The following is a 27,118-nucleotide window of genomic DNA, read 5'->3' on the forward strand; positions in this document are numbered from 1 at the left end:
AGGTATGCATTCACCTTGAACACCTTGGTTTGTCAGTCTCTCAACAGTGGCAAAAAGAGTACAAGTGTTATTTAAGTTACTGTTTATAAGGTTTGAGAAGAAATTCTGTCTAGCTGTGGCTTGTTTCACATTAAAAGCATGACGGCTCTCTTTATAGATGCTATAGTGAATTTCAAGTTCCGTCTTCTTCCACATTCGCTCAGCTTTTCTGCATTGTCTTTTCATAGTCTGAACTGCTGTTGATCTTCTCCAAACTGATTTCTGTCTGTTTTCTTACTGACTATTATTGGTGCAATATCATCAATAACATTCTTAACTTTTGAGTTGAAGGAATCAAGGAGAATATCAACAGAGTCTGAAGAAATGCTTGATGTTAAAGATATAGCCTCCATAAATAGTACACTTGTGTTCTCATTTATGCATCTCCTTCTGACAGAGACAGATTTAGATTCAGTGGTAGCAGAGATCAATATATCAAATAAAATACAGAAGTGATCAGATAGTGCTATGTCCTTAGTAACAATGGATGAAATGTTTAGACCCCTACTGATGATTAGATCCAGAGTGTGTCCACCTTTGTGTGTGGGTCCATGCACATGCTGAATCAGGTCAAAAGTGTTCAACAAATTCAACAACTGAGAGGTGTACATGTAGCTGTGAGCGAGCGCCTGGCATACTCTCATAGGTTAAATCTGCTTGTACAGTGGAATCCTGCTCGCGCGCAGCGGGCTTCTGTTCGCAGAGTTACATATTTTCTAACTGAATCATAACATAATTGTTTTCACATGTACTTTTACATGTGAAAACAATTATGTTATGATTCAGTTAACCTAAAGTTAGTTGTCTAAGATGCAGTTTTTAAAGATTAAAAGTTTTAAAATGAGTGTCGGGCGATCAGCCTCACAAGTGTTGGCTAAGGCGTTAGCTACAGAACGAATAGGCTAGCTAGTTACGTTACTTGTTGCTCAAAAATATGTAACGTTAATGTTAACTTAACAAAATGTATACATCGATGGTAATTGATTTAACTATGATCTGCACAGCATTTTATACGTGCAGAGACAATTTATGTATATTAGAAAACTCATTATAATTCATTCCCACTCTGAATTCCCACATTCTTCGGTGGTAACTTAACCAAACTCCGTTCTTCCTGTAATGAGTGCTGACAATCAAGGTACAAGGATGTCCCTGTGTGAAAGTGACCAATCATAAGAGGGACAGTGACCTCCTTGATTTCCGCACCCAAATTGTCAAAAGTCATGTAGACTCGAGGAAGCAGAAATCAGCTGAGCGAGCAGAAATCCACTGCGTGCGAGCAGGATTCCACTGTACAAGCAGCTACATGTACACCTTTCGGTTGTTGAATTTGTGTGCGAGTACTTTTATCATGCCAGCTGAAGGTTCATTTTTGCGCGTGTGAAATAACATAATGTGCTCGTTAGCATGTCTTACACGCTCATAACTTTTGACTAAAAAATAATGCCATAAAAACGCCAGTGAAAATCCAATCTCCTCAGCATAAAACCTGAAGAGTTGATGCACCTGTTGCCTATTTATACCCACTTGTATGGAGAGTGGCTCAGGTATGCAAGATCCACTAGCCAATTTTCAATGGCATTTTTTCTTAAACTGAGAGATGATTGGCCTCCCAAGTGAGTGTCGGTCGACATAACGTCTGAGTTCCCTCCATCAGGGAATGAGGGTTACATACTGTATGAGAAATTTTTTTATACATTGTAATAGTACAATAGTCCATTTTTGATGGATATATTAGCCTACCATTTGTATTGCCATATTTTAACAAATATAAAACTATAGTTACTATAATCAAACAATTTTCAAATGTGCAGTTACTGTAATTTTACTACAAATAAGTGAAAGAATAGTATGTGGATACTGTGATTTACCGTTTACCCCCCTGGGGTACAGTACTCAATTAAATGTACTTTTGTTACTGTCCAGCTCCTGTCAGTTTCTAAGTTGTAAATTCTTGACTAGATAAATTAACTAGCTGATGGTCATATATCAACACTTGTTAGTAAATGAAACATTGTTATATATTTAGTTTGATCTGCTAGTGGTGAGTCAATTCCATTTGTTTCACAGTCACTTTCTATAACTCTCATTTGATGAACTTGCAACCTACAGAATTCAGATTTACAGACAGAAGGACATACTCACATCAGTGTGATGCAGCCTGGCAGATCAGCAGCAACGTCAAACAATCTGTGAGTGGACAAGTGATTCTGGCATAAAAGTCATGGCAGCTCTTAAATGTTCTAACCACATCCACCCTTATAGAATGAGGTCACACTTTTTTTCCATGCTTTGCATTTCCCACCTACACAAGGTTCTTCTAGAGGTGCTAATGCTCATGGCAGTTGTTTGCTCTACAATGCAATTGTATTTCAATAGTACTTCAAATGTACCGCACTAAAACGTTATTAGTGTAGTTTTTCTCTGAAGGTAAAACAGTAGCAAAACTCAAGAGCTTGTTGATCTGAATGTGAGAACTTGTCATATTAACATTTGTATTTGTTATTTAAATTTTTACTCACAGCTCTGATGTGTAAAGCTGAATATTTAAATGTGCACACACTGACAATAATCAAAACACTCGTGTTTTGAATTGGAAGTTGCAGATTAATAGTTGCAAATGTGTAGAATGACATTCACACAAAGAAAATGACATACACAAAACAGATGGCCATATGGATGTTTAATAAATACATGCATTTAGCTCTACTTTAGATGCTCAAAACAGTATAGCTGGTCATAATTGCTAACTTTTTTAGTGCACATTTAGACATTATCAAACACTCGATTTGTGTAAGTTTAACTTTTTAATTTTTTTTTTGTTCCATTTAAAAATGTTCATTACTGAAAAGAAAATTAGGGATTTAACCCAATAAAGAAGTTTCAATTATTTTTACAAAACATAAAAATAATAAAAGCAACATAGTTATGTCACAACTCTGGTACAACGATATGCTGTGGGATATACATGAAACATCACACAATCTGTGAGTGGAGAAGTGTTTCTGGCATAAAAGTCATGGCAGCTCTTAAATGTTCTAACCACATCCACCCTTATAGAATGTGGCCATGCTCTTTTTTTCATGCTATGCATTTCCTATGTAATGCACACCTAGCCATGTATTAGCCCTTATGTGTGAAGAGGGTTATAAGTATTAAATGAGGCACAATAACTGTGGAACGCATATATTCTATATACTGTATCCCAATAGTATATTTACATATATTAGTAAATAATATATTTTTTTTTTACAATTATTATAAAATATTTTTTTTATACTTGTTGGTTCTGAACACATGAGGGTGAGAAATTGATGACTGATTTTTCATTTTTGGGTGAACCGACTGTAAGGGAAACAGGTAAATTTAGCTCAAAGGGAATCATTTAAGATCGGCAGTTTAAAGGTGCTGTAGGGAACTTTTGTAAAAAAATATTTTTTACATATTTATTAAACCTGTCATTATGTCCATTAATCTTTGAAAAAAATCAAGCTCCTCTGGCTCCTCCCAGTGGTCCTATTGCCATTTGCAGAAAGTCATCCGCTCCCTGTAAGAAACAACCAATCAGAGCTGCGGTCCGTAACTTTGTTTGTGTTCAAAATGTAGAAAAATGTATATAATAAGCAAGTACACCATGAATCATTTTTCCAAATCATGTTTTTAGCTTGTCCTGAATCACTAGGGTGCACCTATAATAAGTGTTTATATTCGGACTATTTTAGATTGCTTCGGGGATAGAAAAAAAATAAACGAGACTATGTGGTGTTTCCTCTCATTGTGGCTAAGCAGCAGCAGGCGTGCAGGCTGAAACACGGTGGAACAGTGCTCAAAGAACACTAAAAGTGATGACAAAAAGCAAAAGCTAAGAGCTGGCATGATTAAAAGCAAAAGCTAAAAAGCTAAATCTGATGGTGTCCTGTGTATTTAAACTGGCACACACCTCAAATGTTGTCTTGACCTATTAGATATTGGGCCCTATAATCCACCTGGCACAATGCGACGCAAGGCGAAGTGCAAGTGTGTTTGCTAGTTCCAATCTGGCGTTGTTCGCATTTTCCCATCCTGCGCCACATCGTTTAATTGGCAAAATGCATTTGCGCTCATTTTTGCGCCCATGGAACCAAAAACACCCATTACTCATTAAGAGAATAGGGACAACCCATTGAGACCATGCGCCCGGGCATGCCAACCATTTTACCGTCGTTAAAATATTAAAAGCGGATTTGGACACGCAATGAATGCACCTGCACCGTGCGCTTTACACTTTGCATTTAGATCGTTAAAATAGTGCCCATTGTTTTTCCTCGGGGCGTTGTGATGTTTCACCAACCCCATTCATAAATCATGTAATCTTATCAATCACGTGGTCCCTATTCTTGCAGGGTATAATTTTGGACATGATTCTTATAACAAGAATATGATACATTTGACAAATAAATGATGGTCAGAAATAATGATGGTCCAAAATCTTCTCAGCAGCTCTCACTCTTCCGGCAGGACGGTTTGCAGGTGCCATACCACACGGTGATTCAGCTCATCAGAATGCTCTCGATGGTGCCTTTGTAAAAGGTGCACATGATGGGGGCTGGGGCTCTGATATGGTCCATAACTAGCCATTCAAAGCATTTCGTGAGAATAGGAGTGTGGCGAGTGGGGTGTAGAGCGCAGTCTCGAGGGTACCCCCCGGCCTGCGAGGGGCGATGGGGGTATGTGGCGAGTGGGGCGGGGCCGAGAGGCGTGGGAACGAGGAGTGAGGCCAGGTGTAGTGATTGTAGATGAGCTACACCTGCGCCCCACCGCCAGTATCGAGTCCCACGTAGGAGATGGAAGGATATAAAACTGGAGCGACTATAGTGAAGGACGAGAGAGGACCAGGCCTGGGACATTATTTTATGTTTGCTTTTTATTTTAAGCGCACCAGTCGTCCGTGAGGGGCTGGTGCAATGTTTTGTGTTTATTTTGAATATTAAAATTATGTTTTGATTGTGCGCCGGTTCCCGCCTCCTTCTTCCCGATGATTAGGAAGTTCATATCGTTACAAGGAGTAAGTGCAAGTGGACGGTAGTCATTAAAGCAGGATGGAGACAGCTTCTTCAGGGCTGGAATGATGGTGGTAGCTTTGAAGCATGTGGGGACAACAGCCTGACTTAGTGAGATGTTGAAAATGTCTGGGAGGACATCATTGAGTTCCACTTCACAGTCTCTAAGTACATGTCCGGGAATGTTTTCAGGACCCGGAGCTTTGTGTGCGTTGATCCTGCTGAGGGATCTCCTCACGCTGTCTGAGGACAGCGTCATCACCTGGTCTTCTGTGCAGTGGTGCGGTTTTGTTCCTCAAACCAAACGAAGAGGGCGTTCAGCTCGTTCAGTAGGGAAATTATGCTGTCACAGGTCTGTGGTGGGGACTTGTAATAGAAAATAAAAAAGTACTCCATAACGTCTGTATCCCCTGCCACAGGCTCCAAGTGTCTCTGCTTTCACTGAATCGATTGGCTATCCTCCTGGAGTACTGTGTCTCAGCCTCTCTGATGCCACGGGACAGGTTGGCCCCGGCTGTCCTCAGACCCTCCTCATCTCAGCAGCGTTTCAAGCGTTCAGGAGTCTGTAGACCTCCCCTGTCATCCACGGCTTGTTGTTGGGCTGGACAGTGATGGTTTTTGTGACTGTTACATCATCAATACTCTTGGTGACGTAGGCAGTGACAGTCTCGGAGTACTCTTGGAGGTCTGTGGTGTTATTGTATGTGGTAGCCTGCTTAAACATATTCCAGTCATAGGTGTCAAAACAGTCTCGAAGAGCCACTGACAACCCTTCCGGCGACACTTTGGAAGTTAATTGTTTGTGAACTGGTTTGGCGACTTGGTCTGTCTGCATTAGCAGTGCAGTGCATGACATTAGCAAGGCATTAGCATGACAGTGATGTGGTCTGAGGCATGAAGGTGTGGTAGGGGTAGAGCCTTGAAAGCTCCTCTCTAGGCGGTGTAAACAAAGTGTGCTGTTACTCCGTGTTGGTGTATTTTTGAGAACACATTCTTTAAGTCTGCATGGTTGAAATCGATTGATTTGCTGGTACAGTTCATTTTGTGCATCGCTCCTGTTGTTGTTGGAGCCGAGAGGGAGGTATATAGTAACAAGCAGTATGGCTGTGTATTCTCTCTGTAGACAGAACGGCTGGCACTTAATTATCATAAACTTCACCAGGGATGAGCATTGTTTGCAGACCACAACACCATCGTGGCACCACGCATTACACTGATGTAAACATAAAGCTAACAGCCATGTGATTTACCTCCCGCAAAGTGAACTCTGACCACTCGATACCATGTCAGCAGATCAAGAAGAATAGTGCAGTCCGGTACGCTGTTGCTGAGACATGTTTCCGTGAACACAAAAACACAACAGTCTCTTACAGACCACTGAGTTGAGCGTAATAGTCAGATGTAGTCCATTATACTGTCAAAGAGCGTACATTAGCCAGTATGATGGTGGGCATAGCTTGCTTGTGTGGGTTAACCGTTAGCCTAGCTCGGATACCACCCTGACGTCCCCTCTTCTGTTTCCTCTCATACCGCTTGTGGTGCCTCCGCTGTGTGTGAGATGCAGTAATGGGGGTCAGTGATGGTGTAGGCCTCCGGAGCAAAACAAGATCCTGCAGCTTAGTGCGCAGAGTTTAAATATACAAATGTGGTTAATCGAGCAGAAACTCACGACTGTATGTGCGCTTAAAGACAGGTAGACACGAGGAAGACAAAAAACACGAAAACACCACTGACGGGAGAGAGAAGCCGCTGCATGTGGACGTGCCGCCATCTTGGTTTCACCTCAAGCACACAACAAGAGTGGCTTATAGACAACTCTGTGAATGTCCTTGAGTGGCCCAGCCACAGCCTGGGCTTGAACCCAAATATTTCTGGAGAAACCTGAAAATGTGCATCTGCTGTCATCCAATAGGCTTGAGTGTTTATTATTTTATTTTTTATAAGTTCTGACAATTCTGTTTTGCTTAGTCAATATAGTGCATGGAGTATAGATTGATGTGTGGAAAAAATATATAATTTTTTAAGTAGTTTAACATATGGCAGCAAAATAACAAAAAGTGGAAAAAAATTAATGGGTATGAATACTTTCGCATGGCACGGTTTATATAAATTATTATATATGTGTCTGTGTTAAATGTTTTTTTTTATTCCTTTTTTTATGAAAATATATGATATAAATATATCATATAAAATTATACAAATACTAGTTTAGTGTCCATAGGGAAGCTAATTTATTGAGTTTAAAGCAAATGGCAAAGTCAAATACAATATGACTTATTTTGAAACAAGTACTGTAACAAAAACTATGAAGACTGAAAATCATATGGACTGGACATTTCAAGAGCAGGCCTAAAATTTTAATTGCCTATAATGAAGTAAAACATGATTTTGCATCCATTAAAATAACCTGTATACATTTCAAAGCTACTTCACAATGACGACCACATGCATTTTATCTAAACATGTTGTAAACACACACTGCAGTAGTTTGAAACTCTCCTAAAACGGTGAGCATTCAGTTAAGATTTTGGCATGTGATTTTCTGATTCCTGCAGGTTCATGCAGTATTTTCCATCATGATGTCACAGTTCAGTATATTAGCAGCAACACATCACGCTGAGGGAAACCCATCCCATTTCATTCAATTCCTAAACGGCCTGTTTAGGTGAATCAAATGATTCATTTTAAGGGGCTTATGCCGTATTCTTACTGTTTGGTTGGTATTCCATACTATATTTTGGCTGTACGCTTGTGAAAGAGTCTCTTCTGGTGTGTGTTAGACCGAGAGAGGGAATGTGTGCATGTGTGTGAATGTTTGCCTTCAAGGATAAATGTTTGCTGAGAGACGATCATTAACATCCACAGCTGCTCTGTCCAACAGGGGGCGTGTCTTGCAGACTTGGGCCTTTGTGATTGGTTAACAGGCTTGGGTCTCCATCCAAACTCTCGTTCATTTTGTCACAGATTATATCGACCAGCCGCTCAAACACCTGCTTGACATTAATGTTATCCTTCGCACTGGCTTCGAAAAACTGGAATCCTGCAAAAAGAGGCAGAAAAAATGGAAGAGATACAGAGTCATACAATAAGTGTGAAATGTGACAAAGATTGTATTTAAATAAAACTGTGTCATTTACTAAGTATTATTTTTTACAATTAGAATAAACACATTATTCACATATAATAAATATTCAGCCTATGTGGATCATTTAAAAAAAAACAGCAAATATTAGCTGACCAATACTTATATCTGAATACATTCTGCTAGTAATGATATTATTTTGATAAGTTTGGCCGATATATGGGACTTTTATTTTGACAGACAGATAAAGGACATATTCTCCACCTCCATTACTTTTTTTTATGTTATAATAAAAGTAATGCAAATGCTATCATACTTTTTCATATACAGTCAGATATACACTTTTATATCATTTAATAAAGTCTCTGGATATCAAATAAATATTTAATGCCATGAACCTCACAAACGTTTGTAAATCCAGCTGGTAGGTCTTCTTGTGTTACAAAATCATTATTTCTACATAAATTGTTATTTGGTTAACACGAGTATCAAATAATCTTTTTAGTTTACAAACTTTATATCTTAAGCCCTTTTTCCAATTTTTTTTAATCAAATTATTTTTCTTATTGATTTTTATTTTTTATAAATACTATGTAACTCTATATAACTAATAACTATACATTTAATTACAGAAAAAGTCACACATGTGTTATTTGCTATATTTAAACTGAATAGTGCATATCATAAATACACATTTATATCAGCCATTAAAAAAATCCATATTGGTCGATCACTACCTACAGTATAATACTACTACATGACATATCTAAAACCTATTTGGCAATACAAGAAGATTCACACCCTTTGAGCAACACATTTGCTCTCCTGGTCTTCCTGTCTTGTATTTTTTTTTTTTTGTCTAAATAAAGCTCTGAAGCACAGAAGAAATTCAGTGGGTGATGGGCCATGTACAGGGTCCAATAATAACAAGCACCGCATGAGAGTAGCATTTGGCTTTAATTTAAACTGTCAGCTGGCCCTGGACTTAATTAAGGACTCAAACATTTCATAATTTAAAGAAATAGATTGCCTCCCAAAGTTAAAATTGTTAATTCTTCCCATCCTTTCCTTTCAAACATGAAAAACACAAGCTGAATTCCACAAAAACAGTCTATGGTGTAGACACTAGACAGACAAACCTGTTGCGATGCGGCAGTGTTGCTTCCGGTGAAGACACGGTTCACTGTTCGGCCGCCAAGCAAGCGCTCATTAAAGGGGTCATATGATGCTTTTTTAAAGATAATTATTTTGAGTATTTGGTGTAATAGAATATGTTGACATGCTTTAATGTTCAAAGAACACATTCTTTTTCAAATACTGCACATTATTGTAGGTCCTCTATGCCCTGCCTCGCTCAAACACGTCGTTTTCTACAAAGTCCCTCCTACTGACAAGAGCAATTCGCTCTGATTGGCCAACTGACCTATTCATTGTGATTGACTGATTGACCGTGTTGCTTTTCTTTTGTAATCTTAACGATTCCTGAATGCATCTACTTTTGGAAAGGCCAAATAAAGTGCTTTTTCTCTCACCTATACACACAGCATCTCCCTGACATGGCTGCTTCAACACTAATTGCGTTTACTGAAATCACACCTTCTTTCTTTGCGTGAACATTTGGGCGGCATTACGCAAATATTTCCACATAGTGATGTAGAGATGTGGGGTTGTGTTTGAACAAGCCGTTTTAGGAGGGCGTGCCAGAGTCTTAACTTTGATAAAGAATATCTCTTTGGATTTGAGACTTTAGACAGATCTTCTTTATGCACCAAGAGCTTGTAACTCTCCAAAGTGAAAGGCAAATAGAAATTGCATCATATGACCCCTTTAACATCTCAATTGCATGCGCTCTCTTTGAAATAGGAATTGTTGCCACATTTCTTTATAACAACATCTTTCATTTATCGTGGCCTCATTTGTATCTGGCAAGTTTGGAGAAAGCCTCACCAAACCTAAACATCCGGGCATTTGCGATGATGGGAACTTGTACAAATGTGGATGGGTGACATAAATGGAGATGGCTCCAGATCGGCAAAGTAGTATTAGGTTTCCCAACAAGGTCCATCGCCCAACAAAACATTTATTTGCTGAATGCATAAACTGTAAATAATTACCATAGACTTACAGTCTAAATTAAACAGTTTGTAACTATCACTGTTATTACACCTGTACACAAAACTTTGCTTGCTATAGAGACATCACGTACACTAGCCCTAGAAAGGACCATAAAAGTATTATAAATATGGCACATATGTCTATATAAAAATAATGAAGAATTAAATTAAATAGCCAATAAGATTTTGTTTTTGTTTTTGTCAGGGATTGCAAAAAAGTTGATTTTGGAGCCTCCATTTACAGGCTTGTGTGTGTGAATGTCCTGTAACATGCCTAGCTCATTTGCCAGTCTCTCTCCATCCTCTCTGGACACCAGTCTGTCGTCCTCCAGATCACATTTGTTTCCCACAAGAATCACCTGAGCATTGTCCCACGAGTACGTTTTAATCTGAGTTGCCCTGGAAAACAAACAAACACAAATTCAGTCAGTTTCATGCGCATGAGCGCCCCCTTGAAGGTCATTATGAAATGTGCGGAATTAAAAAAAAAAATTATATTTGACCTTTTAATCTCTCACTGTGGTCATAGCAGGATGTCTGACTGTAGCACTAAAATAAATCAAGTAAACTCACCAGTCTTGCACAGCGTAGAAGGACTCTTGGTTAGTGATGTCATACATTAGCAGGAAGCCCATGGCCCCTCTGTAGTATGCTGTGGTAATAGTGCGATACCTCTCCTGCCCTGCTGTGTCCTAAAGAACAACATACAAGAAATACAGCCATTAACGTCTCTATTCGTCTTTAGGTCAATAAATACACACACACACACACACACACTCAAAATATAACTTATATCTAAAATATTTTTTCTTAAAACACTGTACAGCAGAAACCCAGCTGTGTAAGTGTTCGTTGCTTTTTTTTGAGTCAACAACATGAGTTATTTTTTTAAATGATTCATTGCTGTTATTTCTTATCAGACTCTTATATTCCAGTAGAGCACTGACTTTGAAAAAGTGGGATATTTCACCATTAATTATAAGTGCATCAAAAACATTATATAATTATGTAATATGCAATTACACACACACACACACACATATATATTTACAGACTCATACAGTTTAATGCAAAGAAAATAGCTGCTATTTATGGCATAAAAATGCCATAGAGGACATGCCACATTAATTAGCTAATTGTGCTTTTAATAATGTCGGTTTCAGTGGTCTGTTACAGAAATCGCATAACTAGTAATCGTTATGAAACCTGATGGCTAAACAAAAAGCTGTGCTTAAAAATCACAGCAATACTGACAATGTTGGATAATGTCATAAGTTCAAGTCAATTGAAAATATTAATATTTGACAATTTGCCTCATTTCTGTTAATATAAAACAAATGTTATGTGTAAATAATAAACTAAGTAAATGCAATGCAAAGAAGCACAGTCAGAGGTTTATAGTTTAACAACCTCATTAATGTGGTAACTAGGCAACGTTTGATTAGTTTCCATGATACTGAGAAGCCTTGACTTGATTTAGAATGCTGTGACCTCACTTATGTAGGTAACCGTGGTAACCATTGGTTTGGGCAGCTGTTTGAGGCATGTATTGTACTTCAGGGGAAGAGCCGAATTCAGACTAATGGGAGCTTGACAAAAGCCTCGGCCCCTTCTTTCAACAGAGATAAGATGTGCCACCTGCCCTTCACACACACGCATGACGCCTGACTTCACCACAAAGACAGTTCAATCATATCTATAATCATTATGCCTACTCTGAAAGATCCTAAAGCAAGCCTTAGAGTGAGGAAATGTTGATGAAAGTTTTCTTCAACATCCATGACTGTGTCAATAATACAGCAGTTAAATGCACAGAGCCCTGATGACTAATCTAATGTGATATATAATATTTGCTCTTCCTTCATAGCAAAATGACTCAAATGACTTTCGTCGTTGTTTTAAAATCAAGCACTCCTCCTTTAAGTAAACAGGGAAACGTATAAGTGAACACGCACCTACAGTATAAAGTACTTTCCACAAATAAAGTACACTCTGTCGTCCAAAGAGTTTATAGATAGCACTGGATGCATAAATGTTAAGGGAACTAAAGAATATTAGATAAACTATTTTACACCTTACGTTCATTTAATGAGGATATGCACCTTTTGAAATGAACTTAAAGATTAAAAAGAATGGTGTTATTTTAATTGTAAAAAAAATATATAAAAGAAACAAAATTGAAATCGAATTAACTGTAATTATTAATTAATTAGAAATAATACTTACATTTACTGAACATTTATTCAAAAAGAAAGAATTAATAAATAATAATAACAATAATATACGCACACATTTGAACATTTTATTATATTTTTCACTTTATTAGTGGAACGTTTAATAATCAACATGTATGGAGACAAACATTACTGGCTTCCTTCATACTGCACATTCTCATTGCTATAGCAATATAGTCAACTAAACATCTCCAAGCACTTAGTCAAGGGAAAGGTCTATGTGTCTTACCACCCTTTAAATACACCACACACACACACACACACACACACACACACACACACACACACACACACACACACAAACGCATCATTTGGGACTGTGCCATCAGTGGTGCATCAGCCTATAAGACTTGACATGATGCTGTTTTACATGCAACTAATGGCTAATGATAAAACTGGAGAAATATATATAAAAATAAAAAATACTCAAGAAAGCTGAATATCATAGAGACTTGATTGTGAACTATATTGACTGGGCCATCAAACAACACCCTAACAATACATTACAATTTGCCAATACATCACTGTCCTGGTTGGTACCAAACAAACCTAGGTATGCATGTAAAAAGCTAATTATATTAGCTCTATTCTAGTCAGTCTCAGACCACTGCAATCAGAGCGAGTTGTTCTATGGTGGGTTATCAACACACAAGTACATTCTGGGAAAACAAAACTCAGCACCTCTGAGGCACTCACCCACTTCCTTTCATCAACAGAAAGTACTGTTTATTCCTCTGGCAAGGAAAGCTGTGGCAGCAAACTGAAACTAAAATGACACTGTCAGATTTTACAGAATGTAACTGTATATTTAACTCTTGGCAGGACTGGGCCGTTGATATTCTGACCCACTTCCTGTCTTGGTATTGATTTTAATTAGTGATTCAGAGCAGGCAGATGCATGGCTTGTCTGGATGGTCAAAAAGCACATCCAATTTGATTTTACGGCTTTTATTTTCTAAATAGTTGCCTCGAAATGGATTGTGCACTGTGTGTGTGTGTGTGCTCGCTTCACAAATAATGCATCAAACGATGGGGCCATCTGCTTTGGGTCATTCTAGAAGTTTTGTAACATTAAACTTCATTGCTGAAACACACACTTCACCTAGATTATCTTGATCAAGGTATCAGTAAGTCATGCTGACATATGATAAGCATATCCTCTTTTCACCACATCTGGCTTAAGAATTGTAACAGAGTAAAGTCATGAAATTATTCTGAAATAACTGCAATAACACCCAATGCATTACAACTATGGGAACCAAAGTGTTGCACCAAATGTCTCACAGAGTACTGCCAGAATTAAAAACCCTATTTGTTTTCTCCATAGGAAAACAACATATAAACTTTTGACCTACAGTACTTTGGAGAAAAAAAAAAAAAATCCTTCTCACCTCTGATTTATTATCATTATAGTTTTGGTGTTGCACACTATTCCCCACAAAGCACCAATGCAAGTAATCTAGACCTTGAATGAACTGATATTTTTAGAATTACTTCTCACCATCCTCATTTTAACCCTTGAATAACTCCAGTGACCCATCTTTCAAACTCACCCATATTTGCAGTTTGACTCGTTTCTCATTGCGGTACACTGTTTTGACTTTAAAGTCGATGCCGACCGTGCTGACAAACGCTGAGGTGAAGGAGTTGTCAGCGTAACGGAACAGAAAACTAGTTTTTCCAACACTGCTGTTGCCAATGATAAGCAGCTTGAACATGTAGTCGAAATTCTGATCGGCGACATCCTTCTGCACCTGCGGCTGCTGACGGGTATCACTGGCCGATGCCATCTACAGGGAACGAAACAGACAAGTTATATAGTCACCATTTAGAATGAACGTAAATAATAAAGTTTGTCAAACAGAAGAAAAACACCTTCATCTGTCAGGCTCTGAGGCTCTGCTGTTGATACTCTATTTTGTAGTTAAAGTATTCTTTCAGCACTGTCATCTATCTGTCTTTCTTTCTTTGTACATCAGACATGCTGAAGTGAGGATCTTTCCTTGATTAAGAGCCATTACAGCTGAGATCAGCTCAGCACAATTGATTCTGGACATATAAACAGTACTTAAAGTGGGTATTCAGACTAATTAGAATACCTTAAAGAAGAGTTCACAAAATAAACATATTTTTGTATTATATACTAATATTATTATTTGGAATTAGCATTTATTTTAATTGTTTGTTTTTATTTCTTTATCTATATTCATTTCAGTTTGGGTTTAATATTTTTATTTCAAGTTTAACTGCAATTTTTTTTTTAGGTTAAGGTTTTGAGGTTAAGTTTCTGATTGTTTATTTCAGATTAATTTAAATTAATAAAAAATGTGGCCCTGGACAACAAAACATGATTTATACATCATCTGAAAGCTGAATAAACAAGCATCCATTGATGTACGGTTTATTGGGATCTGAAAATATTTGGCCACGATACAACTATATGGAAATTTGGATACTGAGGGAGCAAAAAAAAAATCTAAATATTGATCAAATCACCTTTAATGTTGTCCCAATTAAGTCCTTAGCAATGCATATTACTAATCAGAAATTAAATTTACAAGTAAATTCAAATCAAATTAAATTTATGCATTTAGCAGACACTTTTATCCAAAGCGACTTACAGTGCATTTAGGCTATCAATTTTAACCTATCATTTTTAGAAATTAAGTTTGGATATATTTATGGTAGGGAATTTACTAAATATCTTCATTGAACATGATCTTTACTCAATATCATATTTTGGCATAAAAGAAAAATCTATAATTTTGACCCATATACTTTAATGTATTGTTGGCTATTGCTACAAATATACCCATGATGATGCGACCTACATTTACATTCAGTCATTTAGCAGACACTTTTTTCCAAAGTGACTTACACTAAGGGACAATGGAAGCAATCAAAACCAACAAAAGAGCAACAATATGTAAGTGCAAATGACAAGTCTCTGTTATGGCTTATGACTGGTTTTGTGCTCCAGGGTCACAAATGTTCTCAAAAGTTTAAGTTTCAATACAATCAATGTCCTTTACAATGCTGGTACGACTGAAGATTGTCTGTGAAAAATGACTTAAATCCCAGTCTGTTCATAACACAAACCATCATATGACTTGAAATATAGCTCATAAATCAAATTAATTACTATTATAGTCATTTACGGCCCTTTTTTTTTTTTTTACGCTGACAGACTTAATGGAAGCTCTTAATGGAAAAGAGCAGCATTAAGACTCTTCGAAAAGTCTTCATTTCAGAAAAATGAAAGAAGCCCTCCAATAACATGTGACTTTTTAAACTAAACAAGTATTATAACATCCTGGTCAAACATATGAGAAAGAGGTGATCACATCTACACCTGTAAGCACCTGAAGAGGGAGTTACCAGGATGTGACACACCTTACACATATGAATGAACTCAATGCGACTGTGCCACAATGACTGAACTCTAAATCAAATGATAAGGAATATATTTTGCACAGAAAAAGATAAAGATCTGATCTGATGCTTGTCGACACAAACAGCAGAACACACCCTGAAATCTACAGATCTGTCAAACACAATATCAGCTCACATCTGCAAGTCAATCACAGAAAATTTTCATTTGAGCATGACAACAGCATTTTAGGATTAAAGGGTAAATGAAACGGCTCTATTCGCGCTTCCATATGGACATCTGTCTTGGGCAATCGTTGCATATATTTCTTCTGTACGCAAATAAAGAAAAATACATGTCCTTCGGGCACAAACATAATATGGTGACTATGACTAACCTTATCCCGCTTTTCTTAGAGGTGGTTATTTTATTCTGTAAAGTTGATGTTGCGCTTTCCCGCAGTTGTTGTCAGACATCCAGTCCTCGCACATCCAGTTTCACTTTTCCCGCAAAACACACTGGAAAGAGTCCACAGTCCTTATCGGTTTAAAAGCCGACGATTCCCTTCCCTAAAGAGGGGCGTTGCAAACCAGACGCTTGATGACTGCAGGGATCTGGCTGTCGACCAGGCTGTGTTTGTGCTGACGACTTCACTGCGACTGCTGTTTCCAGATCAGCCAGCGGCCCTGGCGAGCGTCCAGCCTGCGCTTACAGAGCAACCCATCAACAGGTCCCCGGTCAGCCACACAGCTGCAGTCTCCTCGGCCATTCACATACGGGACATTCTGTCTAACGGGAACCTTAAGCGCTTTTAAATTATTTATATATATATTTATATATAACTAACGTCAACAGTTTTACAGTTTAATTACATAATTAAGCATAACCTTTTTGGCCAATGTCATCAAATACACCATGTCTTTTTATGAGAATAATTTAAATGATAAATAATGTCATAAACAACTGACGGTTATTTACCAGTTAATAAGCCATTTATTGAATATATATATATATATATATATATATATATATATATATATATATATATATATATATATATATATATAAAATAAAAACCTGTAACCTGTAATCATCAGTTTTGCAGTTTAATTGCATAAGCTTTTTGGCCAATATGAAAAATGTACACCATGCCTTTATGTAAGAATTTTAAACTGGCATTTCTACTAATATAAATACCTGAAGTTATTTACCAGTTAATCACCTATTTACTATATAAATAATTTATATAACACACACACACACCCACACATATATTTATTTATTTATTAGAAATAATAATAATAATAACTATTTATTTAATGCACAGTTTTTTTTCATGTATCTATTTTAAAAAATGTAACATTAGGTGCACATACAGAAACAAGCTTATCTAAAATCTTCTGGTCACAAAAGAGGAACACAAAAGGCGAGTCCCATGAAGAATTGAGCAATCAAAGGCACGGCTATGAAATGCACACTCACAGGTTTCAGCTTGCTAGGTTTTTATAATCAAGAGATAATATTTTAGCAGGTGGGTTTACTTGAACTAGTTTTTACTTAAAACTAGGACACATCTAAAAAAAAAAGTCATATTAACTGAACTAAGTTAAATTGAACTACATACTAAACCTTTCAAGTTCCCATTTTGCATAAAAAATGGGAAAATTGACATTAAGAGTCAGACAAACAGTCAAAAGAAAGAAAAAACTAGCTTTCAGCTTATTAAAATAATCTTTACAAATAAAATAAACCCCATACAGAACTATGTAATGTAAACCACAAGGGAAAAAAGCAAGTGTAAAGCCCTATTTGTCCTTACAAGTCTTTATATTTAGCTGCCCATTAGTGTATTGAGGTTTGTGATTGGCCGGATCGTTGGCCTCCCACAGCTTCTGGAACTCCTGCTGATAGGGCCCCACGAGCTCCGGCTCCTCCGTGACCATGACGTTTTCTTTGTTGCTCTGGACTGCAGTTAGGGTCCAGTTGAGGGAGCCAGTGATCAATTTCCTGCTGTCCACCAAAGCAAACTTATGGTGCATATGAACAGCTGAGCTCATCTCGTGCCTCACACAGATGCCTGTAACAGAGGTCAAAAACAGATCGGAAATGATCAATTAGCACCAAATCCTCTTGCAAATTAACAACATCTGTCAAACCCATCATGTGTGAATCATCTAAATCCCTTAAGTCTGCGCTAATGCATCATCACAGTCCAGAGTAGCTGGGTGCAACAGCTTGCAGAAGTTACAGCAGTGTGTACTGAAATAACACAGGTTGAGCCAGACAGAACATGTGTGAGCTTTAAGAAATGACAGTTTTTACTGCCTGCAACAGCCTTGCAAGTTCTGACTATAAACCATTTCATACTGCATACCACAGAGTTGTGAGGACAGGCCCATGTCAAATATAGTAAGGTTATGAAGTCAGTAAAAACCTTGAAAAATGAGGGAATTGTTTTTCTTTTTTAAATTCTATATTTTTTTTATTAGAAATGTTAATTTAATTAATGAATATATATATATATATATATATATATATATATATATATATATATATATATATATATATGATGAGATATATATATGATGTCAAAAAACAAATATGAATTTCAAATATTTGTTCAAAACAATTCAAAATAAAAATCCACATTCGAATGCAAAAACGTTAATACTACTTTTTGCAAATAGTGGCAATTATCTGCATCTCAGTATTGTAGCACATTATATGACAGCATGCAATAATAACTTAAGTGTAGATTTTAAATTTAATTCAAATTATTAAGTGGATACCTCCTTATTGGGACAATAAAGCCCTCCCTATGTCTACCCTAATACTATCCGATACTTCATTTTTTTACTTTTTGATTATTTCCTTCATTTTCACTGAAAATAAATTCTTTCTGATGTGACTTGAAATTTGAAAAGGGAGAAAAAGGTTTGCCAAAAGGCAGATTTGAACCTGGGTTGATCACGTCAAAATGAGAATGACCCACGTTTTACCATCTGCACCACTAGAGCTGACGATTGTTGACTGTCTCTTGTAATCTTGACTCGCCCAATCACACGTTGGTGGGCAGAATTAGTGTAAATAGCCTCTGCCAACAAGACAGGCTATTTGCACTTTAAATTGCAATAATATTTGACAAAATAACAGGGTTTTTTCTGTATTTTTGCTAAAATAAATACAGCCTTGATGAGCACAAGAAACTCAATATAAAAAAACATTATATAAAAATCTTACTGATCCCAAACTTTTGACTGGTATTGTACATATACATACATATATACACACAATGGTGGCCAAAATGATTAGAACAATTAATACATTTCCAAAGATTAATTTTGCCATTAATTGTAATAATCCACTGGGATTTTTGTCTGACGAAAGCCAGTGCTGCACACAGAGATCTGACGTAATCATCATCATCAGTCTGTCTGGAGGGACATGTAGAAACAGAACAAACTGAGACAGACTCAATCCAGAAAAACTGTGGCAACGTCTCCAAGATGCTTTAAGAAACCTACCTGCAAACTGAGACAGACTAAACGAATGTTTGGAAATGTAAGCTGCTATTTCCTACTGACACGCTACAGCAAAACATGGAACTGACTTAAAACCATTTCACCCAACTCATTTATTCAACAACACACCTGCCTTACGGAGGGCACCGATCTGAGATCCAGTGATGGTCATGTAGTCTCTGTCTGTAACCACTCGCACAACGACTCCCTGTTTGTGCAGCAGGAGAATCGCCCTGCTCAGCTCCATGTGAGAGAAGGAGAACACGCACAGGTCCAGTGACACACGAGCGGAGAGGAGATGAACGAGGAGCCTGGAGAAGGATGTCTCAACCCCATGGGGAAGCGGACATGCACTGAGGGTGGAGAAGATAATAAGTAGTTTTCTATATTATTGCATATAGAAGGTCCTTGCACACAGAGTCTGAAATTTTAATATGCGTTTTTTCGTATTCATCATCATTTCCTATCAAAATGCTTTGCTACGGATGCGAAAACGCAGAAAATCTTTTTTTATGATGTAAAATTTCGGAGGCAGTGTGTAAACGTGAGGTCGTATTTATTTTTAAAATGCAAAAATTTCAGATGAGAATTTCAGACTCAGTGTGCAAGGACCTTCAGATTAGAAAAAGCTGATCAAACTACCAGGGGAAATGTTTATGGCGTATGAAGAGGTGCTCAACGCAGACTTGAGGTGAAGGGAAGAACAGAACTTCTTTCAGGGGTCCGCGAGAGTCCCTCAGACGCCGCTTCAGCCAGTTTAGCCACTCCACCCCCAAAACGAAAGCTACAGCTCCCAGCCCCAACACCTTCATCAGCTCTTTACATGACATCTGAGAAACAGAGAGAACGGATTAGAAAGTGAAGCAGCGTTATATTACACTTTATGGACAATAAAAAAAGAGACTGTACATTCCTGAAGTTGAACATTTTGTTCTACGGTTCCATTAACCACAATTGGGATCACAAACTCTCATCCAGTCGTTTTCCCAAACCAGGGCCATTGTCAGAGCCAACAGGTCCTGTATTGACGGAGCCCGCCCACAGAAATGTTATTAATTTGATCCATGTTGCAAATTATTGCTCAGGTACTAACTTTTCTAAATCTGCAGTCAAATGCTTTTTTATAATTACCACTAAATTGTATTCCAGTTTCAGTAAACATTCGTCTTACTCCTTGGTTGCAGTCGTTAATATTCAAAGGTACACAACTTACAACAGTTATGTGGGAAATCGGTAGACAGGCACGATTTTAGTTTATATAACAAAAACAGGCTTACTTTACAACTGCAACATATAAAGTACAGGCTATTAATGTTCCCTGTTTGTTTAAAGCAAATAATAATATTAATAAAAATACGTTTCTGCAGATTGACCAATGAGAAGCAAGCATTCCAGCGCGCGTTAGCACTTTGAAACGTTAGCATAATGTAGTTGAATATATTTACACATCTGTCCTAATCTCCGAAATCATAAATCATGGTTATTACATAAAAACGGAAATATATGACGATTGAATGTATTAACAGCGTGGTTTAATGTGTAATTTGTAAAATTTTGACAACACAGCGTTTCAGAAAAGTGACTGATATAACAAATTAAACTTATACTTATTTGTAATTCACCCAGGTGCGTATTTTGTTACGAAACGCTTTTTATTGCACAAAATGTGTGAATGTTTTGATATAATACCTGTTGAGACATATCTGCCAAACTCAGGTGACAATTAAAAGCACGTGCCACGCGCATGTTCTGTTCAAGGAGAATCACTCTTATGATTCGAATCTTTTCAAAGAACCGATTGAAAACGTTCGAATCGGCCAGATAGTTTCTCCAATAAAACAATTTACACAGACTCACTTCATTCAATCACGTCCGATTTATGTTTAGTGGGCGTCTGGAGTGAAAGTAGGATTTAATGGATGCGTCGAAAACTCGAAATATAATAAACATACTGTAATTAGTTTATGGTATGACAGTTTTATCAAAGCGTTGGTTTGAATAAAACTGCATTTTAGTGCAAAGAGCAAAAAGTTTTCATTCAAGAAATGTAAATCATTTTTTGTTGTGGTACTTAAATTAGCTGCATTTAGTTTCTATTTTATATTATTAATATTAATAGGCACAAAAACGGCTATATATGCTCACACCATTGACTGTATAAAACTGTTTTTTAAAGGAAGGACAGGTTTGTTTCCTTCTTTCAGAGACGTTTAGTTTAGATGTTGGGTGAGTGTGTCGGTGGCTCCCCCTGCTGGTAGAGATTTGTGATAGCAACAGATTCACATTTAAAAAATAAAAACGAGAGTGCACGTTAGTTTGGTCAGTGTTTATATCCGCAATAAAATATATTGTTTTATATTCAGAATGCAATACTGAACAATTCAAGAGACGTTTGAAGAAAAGTGCCATGGTACTACTATTTATTAATTTATTTATTTATTTATTTTTGACAGTGTATCATATGGACATGGCACTATGGTAATTCCACTGTAGGCTATTCTTTGAAGAACCTTGGTGCCATGGTCCAATATAATCATTCAGTATTATGGTAAAATCACCATACAATCACTGTTCATAATACTGTCAATAGATTTTGCAAGGATATAGGCCTAGGACTAGCACCAAGGCAATTAAGGATTTTTTTTTTTTTTTGCAACAATTAAAATGATAATAGTAATGAAATAGTGACAAACAATAATTATATATGTGCAGCCACCAATACATTTTGTGTTTCTTGCTGCATTTCAAACATTTCAAACATTAAGCAAGCATATGCAAGCAGAGGCTGAAAAGCTCAAAAGTGTAAAATGCGCAAATTGCAACACTTCCTCAATGCTTACACAATGCATATTCTGAACATTCATCTATTTTTGTTTAATGACCCTACAAAATACATATTAACCACTGATAGCAAGGGACCAAATGTAGGAGACAGGGTCTTGTCCCTATTCCACTTCAGACAAATAACATAACCATTTTATGCTTTCATTACATTTGTGTAGATGTATTTATCGTTGTCCCCACATATAGTCTCTAACTGATGATTTTTGCTTCATGTTTAATTTTGTAACTTATGATATTCCTTTGTAATTTCTGATATTCTGAGACTTAAGACCAATTACATCAAATTTTGAGGAATTTAAAGACAAAGGTTAATATATAAGGCAGACTATGACTGACTCATAATGAAGCACCTAAACCAGTCGTTTTGGAGTTTTTGTGTGGCGATCCCCTTTAAACTAACCAAAGAGCAGCTTAATTGATTCTCTAATTAAGCACTGAATGCCTATAATTCATTAGCCACATAAAGATGATTATTTGTTTTAGTTAAGCTGGTCTGGGATCAGGAGAAAGGGACATCATCTACCAATGCTGAATACCAGAGTGTAAGTGTATTAATGAACAAAATCAATGGCGTCTTGTTCAGTAGGCTTGGCGCAGTATTTGTGGTCGTACACCAGACGTGAGCCTCCCATCGGGGTGAGGCCGCTCTGAGACGCCACTTTATTGGTTCCCATCTGCAGAGACACAGTTGTAGAGTCCACAGGGTCTAGATTCACGTTCTTTTCTGTCACCTGTCTCGCCGTGCCAAGAGCAAACATTCCAGCCTACAGCAAGACAAAGACAAAGTTAAAACAGTTGTAAAAGTTTTGGAATTTTTAGGGCTTTTTTAAATTTTCTAACTTCCTAAAATGTTCAGTATTTTTTCAGTAGCATGGAGGTTAATGTAAGTGTTTTACTGTAATCAGTAATCAAACCACACATGCTCCATTCTGCTATTATGAGTGTTGATATAAATAATAATCCTCAGTATCTGGGGTGGTGAAGAACAGAGTGCTCATCTCGTAATTATGATGATTTTGGCGTTAAAGCAGCGTGTGGTCTCACCATGCTGGCACATTTGTTGGTGCCCATTTGGAGGTTTATAGTGGATCGATCCGCTGGTTTCTCCATGCCTATATTGGGATCATAGAGATGGCGCCTGGTTCCATAGGAGGTCATGCCCTTTTGGCTGGCAAATTTGTTGGAGCCCATCTGTGAATTCACATGAAATGTATTTTATATACTGTTCAAATGGGCACATTAAACTGATCAAAAGTAACAGTAAATACATCTGTAATGTTACAAAAATATTCTGTTTCCAATAAATATATCACAGTTTTCAGACAAAAAAAAAGTAAAAAATGAAGCAGCACAACTGTTTTCAATATAATAATATAAAATGTTTGTTGAACAGCAAATCAGCATATTAGAAGGAATTCTCAAGGATCACGTGACACTGAAAACAAATGCTTGACATTTAGCTTTGCATGACAGGAATACATTACATTTTAAAATATATTTAATCGAGAAAACATTTATTTTTAATTGAGATAACATTTCACAATATTACTGTATTTACTTCTTTTTTTAAAAACACTAACAAAGTCTAATCTCACACGTTTAAACAGTAGTATTTTTTAATAGTAGCTACAGTACAAGAAACACTGAATGTGTTTTACATTCAAATCAAATCCAAAGTGTAGTATATTACATACTCTTGACTCATTCCTATTTCTGTATTAATGCGTGACAAGGTTTTCTATTACTCAAAATATTTTCTGTTTCCTGATGCATTGATATTTCTCACTGATGCATCTAATGTCAAGTGTTTGTCATGTGACCTGCTGGCTGATAATGCTATCCCCTGCTTTCATCTTGTCAGGATTGAATTTCCTTAGTTTTTTTGCTGCATACTTCACACCGATGTCACTTTTTGTGTAGAAGCCTTTAGTCTTCGCCTGATTAGAGAGAGAACATGGAAAAAGACATTACAGAAAAAACATGACACATAATATCTTTGGTTGTATTCACAGGTTGTGTAAGCTGCATATTAAAGAGTTTTATCATTTTTTTCTTACCACTCCAGCCAATGTAACGAGGGAACACTGGACCTGGGTGTGGTTCATGTCCTCGAAAAGATCATTGGCCTCAAAGATGTCATGTGGTTTCAGGCCGTATTCACCGATGGCTCGAATAAAGTGAGTGATGTTCTCTAACTAAGAGAGATTGAAGGAACAGGTATGAAGTTAGGAATGGATACATCGCTATATTTCTCTGAAATATGCCTTGTAACAAAAATATCACTATGCCATGTTCATTGTAGGTCAATGCCACAGTTTAAGTACTTTAAACAGATTGGAGTTAATGAGGTAAAATAGTCCATTCATTAGAAGAGTTTGACTCTTTGGCTGCATTCCTTGTTCACGCAAACTACTTTAAATTGCTTGCTTGTTTTATTTTCTGTAACTATTTGCACTTTAAATCAATAACCACTTGACAGTGCCAAAGAAAAGTCAGTCTGTGTCAGGCTTTTAATCAAGTGGTTTAATCCTAACGGCGCTTAGAGCTAAATTCTGTAACCATCTACATTCTCTGCATTTCTCAGCACATACAGTGGCATCTAGTGCATGTACTAATCACATAATGTTTGTAAAACATCATTGCATTCTTAAAATGGCAAAAATGCGGCTCTTAGTTTCCATTTCAAAACAGAAGTGACGTCCAAGTTGTCACCACTATGCGCACAAATTTGAGCAAGCATGAGTGACGTCTCAATCTTCAAACATTGCTGACAGCCTTTACACACTACCTTGTGCCAGTTCAGGGTCGCATCATTGACCTTTGGAACGGATCCAGGCTGCAGTTTGTTGATCAGCCTAGTGATCAAAAACACAAGAGCAATTACACTAAGCTCAAAATTGTTTTGACTGCAAGTTTTTGTGTGTGTTATCCTTCAGTTTTAATACTTTATAACCTTTGGCTTATTTCTACTTTTTACTTGCTTATCACTTTTGATTATTAATATTTAAATTGTCTCAATTATGAATTATTTTGTGTGTGTGTGTGTGTGTGTGTGTGTGTGTGTTTACTGTCCCTAAATAAGCATTAATTGGTTGTTTGGTAACATACCGAGTCACTTGTGTAAAGTAATGTATTTTTATTTCTGATTGAGTCTTTGCTGGTTAAATGGTTATTAACTGTCTTTCATTGGTGCAACTCACTCGCACAGGATCACGCCATCCTTCAGTCCCTCCATGAAGTTGTCAGGAACCGTTCGACCTGTGACCTCATGGATCCAGATCCTCAAGGCCTCCTCCGTCTGAGGGTCATACTTCTGTGCCAGCTGTGATGTAAAATGTTGTTTTTCCCCCCACATAATTTACATTGTTATTCACATTTACACACATTGATGTATACTAAAACTTTTCTAACGTTATGTAGATGCAAGCTGATTGCTAACAACTGCAGAAAGCTGTTAGACCTTTAGAATTTTGCTTGTATCTTACTGTATCCATTTATTTTATTGTTGTAAATTTAACACAATGTGTCTCGGTTCTAGCCTCTGGAAGTAAATTCAAGCATGAACACGATGGATATTTGCACAAGCTTCCTGTTTTGTATGTTCACAATCATAATTACATTTCTCATAGCAATGATGATACATAAACCCATAATTCCTAAAAAAAAATTCTCATCTAAATTAAGTACTAAAGTCTGATATATATTACAGTTATACACTAATTTGGTGTACATTTCATTGATGTCAGTAAATAGATATCATCCCTAAAGTTTCATTAACTGTTCATTGTTCACAGCATGTAATGCAAAAATATTTTTTATGAAAGATATATAATAGCAAAAATAAGAGTTTTTTTGACAAATGTTTTGGAAATTTAGCTGTTTAGTAACTAATACCACAATGGAAGTTTTTTTTTTTTTTTCATTTATCTCAAAGTTTGCACAAGGTTTTAAACTTTAACTTAGTTCATGTTACTTTTATGAATGCATTCCAATATTTTAACTGGATGTAAGTGTGAAAACTGGTTTTTTAATGAGGAAATGCATCGTTGGAATTCCACTGTGGCACAGAATTGCCATAGGGCAAAGCTGTTGAGCAAAGTTGCTAAACAACAACATCTATTATACTTTGGTATGTAGTCAGGCCTTGCAAGTTTATTGCATTTGTATTATAAAGTGCACATACCTTATTCCTGACATCAGCCGAGAGTCCAAATGTGGGTCCTTTGCTGAACTGGGTGCTCATGGTCTCTCAAATTGAGTTTTGTTGATGCTCCTGTGATCCGTATGTATCCGCTCTTGAGCTGCGGCCAAGGAGTTCTGTTCTGATCTCTCTCCATCTTTTAAATGCCCCTCTGTCTGTTTGTTATACTGTACACGTCTGCCCCTCATTGGCTAAGAACTCTTGGCCACCTGACCAATCGTGAGCATGAATGTTCTGCTGGCATGCATGGGTCAAATGAGCTCTAATGGAATAGTTTAACAAAAATGAAAATTCCAAACGACATACGTTTTCTTCTCTGCATTTGGTTCAATTCAAAATAGCAAAAGTAATAATAGTAAATTATAATTAGTGTTATAGTAAGGGTAATCATAAATTAAGCAGGGAGGGCAGGGAGATGATGATTGGGTGGAGAGAAAGAGAGACAGACGGAATTTGAAGACTTTATTTGGTCATGATGGTCCTACAGCTTTCATGTGTTTGCAGACATGTTTATAACAGAAAGAATCCAGTCCAAGTGAATTCTGAAATAAGTTCATCACATTAGGGAGTTTCTGTAACTGTATATGGAAAAGGAGGAGAATGAAAAAGACTATATACTGTATACTGTATATATGTGAAAATGAATTTGGTGGGTTACGTTGCATACTTTTATA

General features: G+C 36.9%; 3 protein-coding genes across 4 annotated transcripts; all 3 read right to left on the bottom strand.

Annotated features, from left to right (window-relative positions):
• Window positions 1-7,285: 7,285 nt before the first annotated feature.
• Window positions 7,286-16,517, bottom strand: rab3da (RAB3D, member RAS oncogene family, a). Its single transcript, XM_052545977.1, has 5 exons — window positions 16,276-16,517; window positions 14,062-14,298; window positions 10,848-10,966; window positions 10,549-10,673; window positions 7,286-8,118 (listed from the first exon to the last, which is right to left on the bottom strand). The coding sequence occupies exons 2-5, from the start codon at window positions 14,296-14,298 to the stop codon at window positions 7,931-7,933; spliced, it is 669 nt and encodes a 222-aa protein (XP_052401937.1). The 5' UTR covers window positions 16,276-16,517; the 3' UTR covers window positions 7,286-7,930.
• Window positions 16,518-17,363: 846 nt separating this feature from the next.
• pld6 (phospholipase D family, member 6) lies at window positions 17,364-21,212 on the bottom strand. Of its 2 annotated transcripts, none has more exons than XM_052545979.1 (4): window positions 21,089-21,212; window positions 20,042-20,229; window positions 19,529-19,752; window positions 17,364-17,955 (listed from the first exon to the last, which is right to left on the bottom strand). In XM_052545979.1, the coding sequence occupies exons 1-4, from the start codon at window positions 21,143-21,145 to the stop codon at window positions 17,684-17,686; spliced, it is 741 nt and encodes a 246-aa protein (XP_052401939.1). In that variant the 5' UTR covers window positions 21,146-21,212; the 3' UTR covers window positions 17,364-17,683. The 2 variants fall into 2 exon arrangements, with proteins under 2 accessions (XP_052401939.1, XP_052401940.1); XM_052545980.1 differs by lacking the exon at window positions 21,089-21,212 and adding an exon at window positions 20,309-21,016.
• A 619-nt stretch (window positions 21,213-21,831) lies between these two features.
• Window positions 21,832-26,614, bottom strand: cnn1a (calponin 1, basic, smooth muscle, a). The gene is made up of 7 exons (XM_052545981.1): window positions 26,427-26,614; window positions 25,444-25,565; window positions 25,032-25,098; window positions 24,301-24,438; window positions 24,064-24,180; window positions 23,288-23,434; window positions 21,832-23,007 (listed from the first exon to the last, which is right to left on the bottom strand). Exons 1-7 carry the CDS (start codon window positions 26,484-26,486, stop codon window positions 22,795-22,797), a joined length of 864 nt encoding a protein of 287 aa, XP_052401941.1. The 5' UTR covers window positions 26,487-26,614; the 3' UTR covers window positions 21,832-22,794.
• Between the last annotated feature and the right edge of the window lie 504 nt (window positions 26,615-27,118).

Source organism: Carassius gibelio, chromosome B1 (genome assembly GCF_023724105.1).
Source record: "Carassius gibelio isolate Cgi1373 ecotype wild population from Czech Republic chromosome B1, carGib1.2-hapl.c, whole genome shotgun sequence".
Classification (NCBI taxonomy): domain Eukaryota; kingdom Metazoa; phylum Chordata; class Actinopteri; order Cypriniformes; family Cyprinidae; genus Carassius; species Carassius gibelio.